The sequence below is a fragment of the Odocoileus virginianus genome, chromosome 9 (assembly GCF_023699985.2).
Source record: "Odocoileus virginianus isolate 20LAN1187 ecotype Illinois chromosome 9, Ovbor_1.2, whole genome shotgun sequence".
NCBI lineage: Eukaryota > Metazoa > Chordata > Mammalia > Artiodactyla > Cervidae > Odocoileus > Odocoileus virginianus.
This window is the reverse complement of record NC_069682.1, coordinates 30,283,716-30,295,861: the sequence shown is the minus strand read 5'-3', so window position 1 is coordinate 30,295,861 and position 12,146 is coordinate 30,283,716. Positions and strand designations below refer to the sequence as shown.

Below are 12,146 nucleotides of genomic sequence, written 5' to 3'. Positions count from 1 at the left end.
TACACCAAAGATCTCATGAGCTTTAAAGGAGAAATCAACTCCCATACCCGCAACTGTTAGCCTTCCTTATTCAACTAACTGTAAAAACTGCCCGTGTGTTTTGAAGTTTCACCTGAGGATATAAAGATATTAAAACACCATGAACCCAGGTTTAAAAAAGTTGAATAATGTTGTTTACCTACAACTGAGATCAGGCCAGCAATCCTAAGAGAGGGAAGGAAATTTCATAAAACTCAAAGGGTGCCTGAAGGGTTCAAGCAAACTCTGGTTTAATTCTTTGGAGGTTAGCTAGTCTTTAACTGACTGAAAAAGTGAAAGTGTTGGTCGCTCAGTCGTGTCCGACTCTTTGGGAGTCCATGGATCATACCCAACCAGGCTGCTCTGTCCATGGAATTCTCCAGGCAAGATTACTGCAGTGGTTGCCATTTCCTTCTTCAGGGAATCTTACCACCCGGGATCCAACCCAGGTCTCCCTGTATGGCCCTCCCCCGCCTTTTTAAATCAGGTCAGTACGACTCAACCCTTCCTAACTGGCACCCAGCTCTCTTAGGCCAGGTCTACAGAGCACTCCACCAGTTTCCGGGTCCAAGGCAGCCCCCGCTCCAGCCTCTTGAGGAGAGCCCGCCCAGTCCAGCTGAACCTAGATGCATCGCGGGTGGAGCTGGGACACTCTGGAGGCGTGACGTGGAGGCCATATACGGCTGCGGATTGGTGGGCGGGGGAAGGAGGGGCGGGCCACGTCGCCGGAACTGACGCATTCCGGAACCCGCTCTCTGCTGAACAACCTGGGCTGCGAGTTTCGAAATTGATGCCTGCCTGGTTTTGTACATCTCTGTGCAGTTGACAGCGGATTTACGCCTCACGATTCCCCTCCTCCCCCCTGCCACGTGAGTGGCATTGCCTCGCAGTGGTGTCCGTGAGCGTCGCTAAAGAAGTCCCGGGACAGGTTCGTTGGAGGTGAAGCCGCTCCAACCTGTTCCAGCTCTAGAAGGCGTGGAAGTTCCTCCGCGTTTCTCATTTTAACTGGGCGTGAACAGCGCTCTTTGCTTTGGCATCGGATGGTCCTGGCACGTCGTGGGTGGTGTTCATTGCCCAGACGTTCATTGCAATTTGGACAGAGAAAAGCCACCGTTTTCTTTCATTTCTGCGAGAGGAGGAGAACTCAAGCAGTAGGAAAATGTCTGTTTTCCCTAAAATATCTTTGAGACTTGAAGTTGAAAACTATCTTAAAGCGGGCTTTATGAATAAGGAGGTAGGTCAGATAAATATATTAGATGCTGTTTGCAGACATCCAAATATTTACACACTAGAGGGATAGGAAAAAAAAAAACACCTAAAAGGCAATTAAATGCTTACAGCTGTTGTTTCTTATTACTAGCCTTTCCCAATGCATTAATATAATATGCTGATGTCTTTCTGCAGGTATGTAATGAATCCTTTCTGAGCTAAGAGATGTATGGAGTGTTTTTGTTTTTGTTTTTTTTTAAACATTTCGGAATGGGAAGGGAGGGAGGAGGAAAAAAGCTGTTGTGTGCCTGGCGACAGGCGTTGGGCACTGAAGGGGTTACAGGGGTGGGCAAGCAAAGATCCATGTCCTCTGAGAATTATAAGTCTTGTAGGGAAGAAACACCTGTGTTCTTCCAGTGTCTGCTCTGTGCTCAGGTGAGATACACTGTCATTCAGCGAGTGCTTGTTAAATGCCACTGCTTGTGCTAGGTGGTTTGAAGACCTTTAACTTCTTAATCTTGTGTGTGTGCTCAGTCGTGTCCCAACTGTTTGGGATGTCATTGCCTGTAGCCCACCGGTCTCCTCTGTCCACAGGATTCTCCAGGCAAAAATACTGAAATGGATTGTCGTTTCCTACTCCAGAGGATCTTCCCAACTCAGGGGTTGAACCCATATCTTCTGCAGCTCTTTGCATTGGCAGGTGGATTCTTTACCGCTGAGCCACCTGGGAAACTCCACATCTTAATCTTAGCAATCTTTTTTTGGTAGATATTTCATCCCCATTTTTTACAGGTGAGAGAGCTGAGGGTCCAAAGAGTTATGTTCCTGAATCAAGTCTACATCGCTGTCATGGTTCTAATGTTGAAATCTGAAGGGAAAGAGGTTAGGTGTTAGTACAGTGGGAAAAGGAATTGATTTGGAACCCCAAGCCCCCTGGTTTGCATCTCAGTGCTTTTTCCTATCTCTTAAACTTGCTTTCCTCATCTGTGAAGTTGGAGGACATTTAACACCACTAAATTTTCAGGGTTAAGGTATTAGTCATAAGGGTGAGCACCTGGCATTGTAGGTCCTCAACAAGTGTTCCTTCTCCGTCCTGCTGGCAGCCTTGAGCACAGAAGTCCTCAGTGAATGTTGATTGATTGCCAGGCTCGTGGCTCTCCGCCTTACCATCCTGCTTGTAGGCAGCTTTGTATTTTCCGAATCTTTGGTGTTGTATCAAAGTAAAGCCGCACAAATATCAATCATTTTCAAAGATGTTGGTGAAGCCATGACTTCTAGGTTAGATTTCTATGTTTTTATTCCCAAAGATTATGTTAAAGAGCATCACAGTATGAAAAGATAGTCTCCTTTTTTCCTAAATATTTGATTTATTTGGCTGCTTTGGGTCTTAGCTGCAGCATTTGGGTCTTTAGTTGCAGCATGTGGAATCTAGTTTCCAGACTAGGGATCGAAACCAGGCCCCCTACATTGGGAGCTCAAACTCTTACCTGTTGGACCACCAGGGAAGTCCCCTAGGAAATATCTTCTTGATTTCAAAAAACTTAAAGTATAGGGAGGGTGTTAAGAGAAATAGAGGCAGTTTTCTTCCCGCAGAATTTTTGAAATGATTAACATTGTTTTATAAAAGAAAATTCAAATGTCTTTGACACCAGTTCTTTTTCAAACATACTAACAGGATTTTACAAAAAGAAAAGCTATCCCTATGTAAAAAGTATCAAAAGTAGTGAAATATTCGGTTAAAAAAAAACATAAACACTGAGAAAGTGCTAATATTTTTAGGCTAGTGGATTATTAGGCTGGCAAGTAGTTTATGAAGATTCTGTGAGGCAGGGGATGGTCAAAGATGACAAAATATGGTGAAATGCATGTCTTGAAGGCTTCAGTTGATTACAAGGAAACTTGGTCATTTGAGTCTTTATAACTTATTTCTGACAGGTATCTTGCTGGTTTTTTTTTTTTTTTTTGGACAGTATCTGCTTGTTACTTTTAATAATAATGTGCATGTTTGCTCAGTCATGTCTTGACTTTTTGTGACTCCATGGACTGTAGCCCGCCAGGCTCCTCTGTCCATGGGGTTCTCCAGGCAAGAATACTGGAATGGGTTACCATTTCCTTCTGCAGGGGATCTTCCCAACCCAGGGATCAAACCTACATCTCCTGTGTCTATTGCATTGGCAGACGAGTTTTTTTTACCACTACGCCACCTGGGAATCCTAACATGTAGTACTACCGTATTAAAAAAACTAATGTGGGAGATTGTTGGGTGACAGTATCAGGTGTTACGTATTCTTAAAATACTGGTGTTTTAAAAGGTTACTAGCCAATTCGCTCTAGGATATGAGGTTAGCAGGGAACTAGTTCTACAGAAGTGATGTAACAGTTAATATTTTTATAAATAAGTATAATGAAATCCTGAATTTGTGTGAATAAATGTAGCAGTTATGTTCAAAATGTTAATGCTTTGAGGTTGAGGTAGTGATTTTCTAATCCCTTTTCATCAGGTGTTTCATTAGGTGTTTATTAGCATAACCCTGTGAAAAATCACCATAACCTTAGTGTTATCAACATGGAAACAGAAAAGTGAAATGGAGCAGAATGTTGTGGAATGATGTTTCATCAGTTGGAACAAATGTATATGCATATATCTTAATATTTTTAATTTGTATTATGAAAATGAAACAGTAACTTGTTCTTTCCTTCTTTTCAGATTCTGTCTGCTTTAGGTAAACAAGAAGCAGAAAGGAGGTTTGAAACGCTGTTACGTAACTTGTCTCACCCTCCCTCGTTTACCACGGTCAGGGTAAACACGCATCTGGCCTCAGTACAACATGTGAAAAATCTGTTATTTGATGAACTTCAGAAGGTTGGTGTAAATTTTTGTCATTATGTACATAAGGAGATTTCTCCAACCTATGTCATGTTGCTCCTAACATCATGTGGATGATATACTTTACAAGTTTACAGATAAGGAAACTGAGGATCACGAATGTTGTTCAAGGTTACATAGTGTGTGCTAATGCTAGAACTTGAACATAATACTTCTGATTCTGAATTTATTTAGTAACTGGATAGGTTATTCAATCCCTCCGGGCCTCTGTTGTTTCATCATCTTCATTGTTAAAATTCGTAAGAGGTCATTTCTAACCCAAAAAGTTTGTGCTGTTGTCGTAAGCAGCTTATAACGATCACAAGGACAGATCATATAGCTGAAGTAAGCCCAGAGGTCAGGAGGTGCCTACTGATTACCTGTAGGATTGTATTTTTAATTTTAATATAATTAATTTATTTTTATTGGGAGTACAGTCGCTTTACAGTGTTGTTTGTTTCTTCTGTACAGCAGAATGAATTGGCCATGCATATACATATGTCCCCTTGTCCTTGGATTTCCTTCCTGTTTAGGTCATCAAAGAGCATTGGGTAGAGTTCCCTGTGCTGTACAGTAGGGTCTCATTAGTTGTCTATTTTATACATCGTATCAATAGTGTATATATGTCTATGCCAGTCTCCTAATTCCTCCCACTTTCCCCCTTGGTGTCCATGCATTTGTTCCCTACGTCTGTGTTTCTGTTTCTGGTTTGCAAATAGTTTCAATCTGTACCATTTTTCTAGATTCCACATTTATGCGTAATTACATGGTGTTTTCCTGCTTCTGACTTATTTCACTCTATATGACAGTCTCTAGGTCCATCCACATCTCTGCACATGATAGTTTATTTGATAATTAAATATAATTTAATAAAGGGAAATTAAATAGCATAAAGAATGTATTTAAAAATAAGATAATGCAGGTTTTTTTTTGGTTCAACCAATAAAATAGTTTTCATATATACTCATTTTCTCTAAGTGAAAATGGATTTTAAAATGCATAAGAAGTCTGTTCTAACCCAAATTGTTAAAGTTTCAAATAGAAAAATAATATTTGAATTTTCTTGTTCTCTTAATTGCTTTCAAAACCTGTACATTTTGTAAGTGGAATAAGTCAGAGAAAGGTGAATACTACATGATATCACTTATATGTGGAGTCCAAAAAAATACAACGAATTAGTGAATATAACAGAAAAGCAGCAGAGTCACAGAGCAAACGAGTCGTTACGAGCAGAGGCAGGCTCTGTAGGGGTGGGAGAGGTAAGTTAGGTGTAAGAGATGCTCAAGGATGTACTGTGTAACACAGAGTAAGTGTAAGTGAAAAATAACCTTTGAAAATTACTTTAAAAAAATACCAGAAAGAAAACCCCAAAGCTGTGCATTTTGTGTTTCATACACTATGCACTGAAATTTGCCCCCCAGGAAATGTAAGATGGAGGGAAACAAGATGCCTGAAGCGGGGTAGTTTTAGTTATTCCATTTTGTAGTTATTATTACATCTCTTCTAACAAATAACCACAGATGGGTGTCAGCAGGCCTATTTCTACCTAAGTACCTAAATGAAAAGGAAAGAGAGAAGCATAGTTAAGACTCCCATTTGTATATCATAGGCTGTGTTGTCAGTTTACTCTGGATATAACATTCAGAAATTTTCAGAGCATCTTCACTGGTATTGATTGTTTTTATTTTATTGAAGTATAGCTGATTTACAGTGTTGTCTGTGCTGGGCAGCAAAGTGACTCAGTTATACACACACACACACACAATCTTTTTCATATTCTTTTGTTACAGTGTATCACAGGATGTTGAATATAGTTCCCTGTGCTGTACATTGGGACCTTTTTGTTTGATTCATTTGTTTTTTGTCTTTAATATTACCACATCGGTGAAATGTTTATCATACTGTCTTTAAGAACAGTTCTGTAAACTTCAAGTTGTGAGGAGATGACCATGATGTAAGAAGAATCAGTTACAGTTTCTGTATGAGACCAGAACTTAGTACAATAATTATGTAAAACTTGGAGAAAGGTTATTCTGAATTTTAATGAGTGATAATTTTATTGACCGTATTAGGCATACAGTGTGAACAGTTCCTCTAAGCAGCTAAGATTATTACTTTTATATAGCCATGTGTATAGATTTTCAGCTTGTATAAAGGAAGCTGTTCTGTCCATAACTCGGGCAGATCCAGGTTGTTTTCTTTTCTAGAAAATTATTCCTAGAGCTTAGATAACCTAGGATCCCAGTCTGATAGAAAGAAATCTCAGGTGTTGTGTCTAAGACAAGGCAGATGGAATCATTCCGGGCTTTGGGTCCCTTTCTGTAAAGGTTGAGATGAGACTGAGAAAGTGGGGTTGTGGGCAGTAGGTAAGAACCTGGTGGTTTGAGTCTTGCCTCTTGCTACCAGGAAAGGGGTCTCAAAGGAGGTTTTAGATCGCGAATGTTCTTTTTCCATGTCCCAAAGCTCACCTGTATCCCGAAGGCATAACCTGAATGGTATACAATTGGGTGCTTTGTCTCTAGATTTCTCTGGGTCACATATTGAAATTTTACCATTTAAAATTTTATTTGACTAGCGAGCATGTGGAGAAGCTGGAACCTGTCTCCACTGCTGGGAACGTCAAGTGGTTTGGCATCTTTGGAAAAGTTTGTGCTCTCTTAAAAAGCTAAACATAAACTTACTGTACAACCCAGCAATTTGACTCCTATATCTGTCCAAGAGAAGTGGAAACATATGTCCATGCAGAGACGTGGACATGAATATTATTATATTAGCCACATTGTTTGTAATAACCAAAATGGGGCGACTGTCCAAATGTCCATTGACTGGTGAATAGAAAAATAAAATGTGGTTAAGTTCACACCATGGAACGGAACTCAGCAATGAAAGTGATGAACTAATACATGCTACCACGTGGGTGAACCTCAAAAACACTACAGTGAGTGCAAGAAGCCAGACACAGGACCCTCTGTAGTGTGTGATCCTATTTGTATGAAATGTCTAGAAAAGGTAGATTCTAGAGAAAGAAGTAGGTTAGTGGTTGCTTGGGGCTGTGGATGGAACAGGGATTGACTGCAGATGGGCATGAAGAATCTTTGTGTGGTGATGGATAGGACCTAAAACTGAATTCTAGTGATGGTTGCACAATTCTGTAAATTTACTAAAAAAATCATTGAATTGTGCATTTAATATGGATATATTTTATGGTATGTAAAGTAAACCTCAATAAGGCTGTTTTAAAAAGGGCACAGGGTAGAAACAAACAGAAAAAGAAGCCCGTGGTGCGTTTGGTTAAAAAAAAGTACGTGATGTTTTTATGAAAGTTAGGTATATGTGGTTTTATGAAAGTTTTATCTCTGTATTGTTTTAATACCTGATAGAAAAGGAGAGAAGGAATATCTTGGCCCAAGCAGGGTTGATCACTGTGTAGAATATCTCTGTAGTGTGGAGAGGTAGTGCTTCTGAAGCAAAACAAAAACAAATGACAAAATCCATTATCTTCTCCTTGGAAGGATCATAGTCTGGATACTGTAAGGCAGCGATCCCCAACCTTTTTGGCACCAGGGACTGGTTTTTCCATTCTCCCAGTTGAAGACAGTTTTTCCGTGGACCACGGGAGGGAGATGGTTTTGGAATGATTCAAGTGCATTGCATTTATTATGCATTTTATTTCTATTATTATTTCATCAGCTCCACCTCAGATCATCCCGGAGGTTGGGGAGTCCTGCTAGGGTATCAGACAATGAGAGAACATGAGGGGGAGAGGGGGAAAAGCAGAGAGGTTTGTTTGAATGAGGAGTTCACCCTTAACATGTCTTACTGTGCTGTTGGGTATGGTTAGTTTGAAATTCCCTTTCCTCAGAGGAAGTAGAACTCAGAAGAGCTGTTGACTTGGTAGAGATAAAATAGTCTGATTTCCAAAATCTGAAGAATTTTTGTTCTCTTTCCTTTTCGACTTAGAAATAGATTGATTTTGGGTTTTCAGTAGCTAGTGTACTGATACTGCAGTGCAGCACTAGTATCTATTATTGTTACTGCTTTGGTGCGGTATGTGAAGGTGTATGAGTCTAATCAGTAGCACACAGCAGAGACTTGTTTTCCAGTATTTGTGTGTGGCCCTCTGATAGACACAGAGTCCTTGCTCTGCATTCCCCTCTTTTATGGGGAATGCCCAGTTGTGTGCTGTCTGCAGCCATGGTGTGCTGGTACATACCAAGCAACCCCCTTTCTGGGAAAAATAATGCTGGTTTGTAGTGTTTGCTGATTTTTGTGGTGTAAATGCTCCCACTCTGGTCAGTTTCAAGCTGCCAGCATGACTGACTTGGCAAGAGATGCACACAGTTGGCTCCCATGAGACTGCTGCTGCTGCTGCTGCGTCGCTTCAGTCGTGTCTGACTCTGTGCAACCCTGTAGACGGCAGCCCACCAGGCTCCTCTGTCCCTGGGATTCTCTAGGCAAGAATACTGGAATGGGTTGCCATTTTCTTCTCCCATGCATGCGTGCATGCTAAGTCACTTGAGTCATGTCTGACTCTGTGCGACCCCATGGACAGCAGCCCACCAGGCTCCTCTGTTCACAGGATTCTCCAGGCAAGAATACTGGAGTGGGTTGCCATTTAATTCTCCATACCTATGAGACTGGGAGTTGGCCTTGGCACCTACACTGCTGGCCCTGCACGTATTTCTAGTCTGAATGCCAAGTATGGTGGAGGATACTGAATATCCTCAGCCTTTGCCAGGAAGCATAATCAAAACTGGCTTGGCAGGACTTCCCTAGTGGTTCAGTGGTTAAGACTGTGCTTCCACTGCAGGGGGCACGGGTTCAATCCCTGGTAGGGGAACTAAAATCTCACGTGCCACGGTGCAGCCAAAAACAGACAAGCAAACAAAAAACCGACATGGCATTCAGTGTTGATAATATATAATACACAGCATTTAGAACTCTCAGTCTTTAATGTCCTATTCATGCAACTCTATATTGGATATGTGTTTTCAAAGTAGGTCACTTAAGGTCAACATGGTTTGTGTTTACAAAGTCAAACACTCAACAAAATTGAGCCTTTTACTTGTAAAGAAGTCTATAAACTTGAGAATCAAATTATAGAGAAAATGTTGTTTTGAAGTCTTTGATTTTTTTTTTTTTGTGGTAGTATCCCATGGAAAAAAATGAAAATAATCCTAAATCAAACTTTATGCTCTGTTAGTTAATGACAGTGAAAAGCTCTGTAATTTGAAATTTACCCAGTGTGTTGATTGCTTTGTAATCCTCTGTGTTTATTTTCAACAGCAGTTTAATGGATTAAGTTTTCCTATTCTTCAGCATCCAGACCTTCAGGATGTCTTACTTATTCCTGTTATTGGACCTAGGTTTGTAACTATTTCATTTTAAAATTGTATACTTATAAGTAAAAATTTGTCTCAGGTTCTTTTTTTTGCTGTTTGGTGATAGTACTAAATTTCTCTATTAGCAACTTTATTTAGATAGGAATTCACAGACTTGATAAATGTTGACTACATTGTCTGTCATGGAAAATACTGCAAAGAAACACTGGGAATGGATTCAGCTATCTTGAGAGGAATGCATATTAGTTCCATTTAGTGGTGATTGATTTTTTTTCATTCCGTAAGACATTTGTTTACTTGTATATCATAAGAGATTCCACTGCTAAATTAAAACTTTTTTTGAGCTACAACAGAAATACAAAGCAAATACAAAGCAGTGTTTCCTATTTTCATAATTGATATATTTGTAAAATTTTATTGATTCATGATGATGTTAAATTACTGTATTCTCTGAGTAGAACCGGCTACCATGGTAGCTCAGCTGGTAAAGAATCCTCCTGCAATGCGGTAGACCCCGGTTCTGTCCCTGGGTCGAGAAGACCCCCTGGAGAAGGGGTAGGCTGCCCATTCCAGTCTTCTTGGGCTCCCCTGGTGGCTCAGACGGTGAAGAATCAGCCTGCAATGCGGAGACCTGGGTTTGATCCCTGGGTTGAGAAAATCCCCTGGAGGAGGGAATGGCAACCCACTCCAGAATTCTTGCCTGGAGAATCCCATGGACAGAGGAGCCTGGCGGGCTACAGTCCATGGGGTCGCAAAGAGTCAGACATGACTGAGTGACTAAGCACAGCTAAATAGAAGAGATACTGTGTTTGGAAGCCATGTGTTTAAAAAAGGAAAAAAAAAATACTAGGCTTTCATATTATAATGGGAATTCTGTTCCCAAAGAGCATTTTAAAATCCCTAGTTGTGATAAAAAATTTTTAATACCGCTAAGGATAGTAATAAACACAAAAATGTTCATTTTGTTAAATCTTTAAAGTATTGATAATTTAGTGGTCAACAATAGAGCGATGGTTTTTGGTTTATCCATTTAGTGGAATATTATACAGACTTAAATGTGGTAGAATTATATGTACAAATAAATAATAATATTTATGATTAATTAAATACCCAAAGCATGATGCTCTGTGTAGGATAATCACATTTCTTTTGCAATTAAATACTACAGATTTATGTATATTTATTTATACACAGAAAAAAGTCTGGAGGGTATAATATACCCAGCTGTTAACAGGGATTAATTCTGGGTGCTTAACTCTGAGGAAGTTGGGAGAAACTAGATAAGAAGAGGCTCTGCTTGTAACATTTCTGGTTTATTTTATTTTATTTTATTTTTTTTACTGTAAACAAGTATTACTTTTGCAGTTAAAAACATTGAGTTTGTAAACTCATTGTATATTTTTGTTAAGAGGAGCATTGCATTAGTGAATGGAGGAGTCTTAAGTGTTCTGAGTTTTGCTAAATTCATACAACTATATAGTCAGGTGTTGGAGAAGACTCTTGAGAGTCCCTTGGACTGCAAGGAGATCCAACCAGTCCATCCTAAAGGAAGTCAGTCCTGAATATTCATTGGAAGGACTGGTGCTGAAGCTGAAACTCCAATACTTTGGCCACCTGATGCGAAGAGCTAACTCATTTGAAAAGACCCTGATGCTGGGAAAGATTGAGGGCAGGAGGAGAAGGGGACGACAGAGGATGAGATGGTTGGATGGCATCACTGACTCAACGGACATAGGTTTGGGTGAACTCCGGGAGTTGGTGATGGGCAGGGAGGCCTGGTGTACTGCGGTTTATGGACGCAACTGAGCGACTGAACTGATACTGAACTGATTGAGGACTCACCCCCATCAAGATATATACCATTTTCATCACCAGAAAATTCTCTGCATTCTGCCCCCCATACCAGGAAAGCACTGTTCTGATTTCTCTCATTCCTATTTAGTTTTAAACCAACTAGTTACTATAGTTGATCTGTCACAGGTTTTCTGAGATCTGCGATTCATTTTGGAATACACTGGACATCATTCCATGATGCCCATAGTTTTCCATAATCTATGTAACTATTTCATTCTTCTTACTGGCTTCATAATAATCCTTTCATCCTATTCTTTGTAGTGAGTAAGCTATTCATTAAAACATTAGTGAACTGTGTAACACAGACGGTGAGTTACAAGCAAGCATTGAGAGATCTTTTAGGATTGTGGGTTCATATACCTACCTTTCATTTCTGCAAGGAGCATGTCAGCTTTTTTTTGTCTTTTAAACTCACACCAGTTTTATTAGGTATCTTTTGACTTTCCACTATGAAAAATGAAGAAATTCTTAGAGCTGCCCTAAAACTTCCACCAACCAATTTTTATTTACTGTTTTTTTTTTTTTTTCTCTAACATTATAAAGCTCTGTAACATTTGTATTCAATTCAGGTGAATGCAGTGCTTGGCTTTTTGCAATAACAGTAGTTTATTTCTGAGTTCTTTGTCTTGAGTGATTGGATATTGTCATTTAGCATAGGGGTCCCCGACCTTCTGGATCTAATGCCTGCTAATCTGGGGTGGAACTGATGTAATAATAATTGAAATAAAGTGCACAATAAAAATAATGCATTTGAATCATCCCCAAACCATCCACACCCCCCAGTCCATGAAAGAGTTATCTTCCATGAAGCCAGTCCCCGGTGCTAAGAAGGTTGGGGACCCCTGATTTAGCAGGTC

At 39.9% G+C, this 12,146-nt stretch overlaps 1 protein-coding gene across 3 annotated transcripts in view; it reads left to right on the top strand.

Annotated features, from left to right (window-relative positions):
- Positions 1–751: 751 nt before the first annotated feature.
- NSUN6 (NOP2/Sun RNA methyltransferase 6) overlaps positions 752–12,146 on the top strand; it is a 70,179-nt gene continuing 58,784 nt past the window's right edge. For 2 of the 3 annotated variants that reach the window (XM_020876288.2, XM_020876286.2), the window contains exons 1-3: positions 752–1,252; positions 3,935–4,090; positions 9,380–9,459. In XM_020876288.2, the coding sequence (XP_020731947.2) occupies positions 1,178–1,252; positions 3,935–4,090; positions 9,380–9,459 (311 nt within the window). In that variant the 5' untranslated portion in view covers positions 752–1,177. Of the gene's footprint in view, positions 1,253–3,934; positions 4,091–9,379; positions 9,460–12,146 lie in introns of those variants that run through there. The other variant, XM_070472128.1, reaches the window with a different exon arrangement.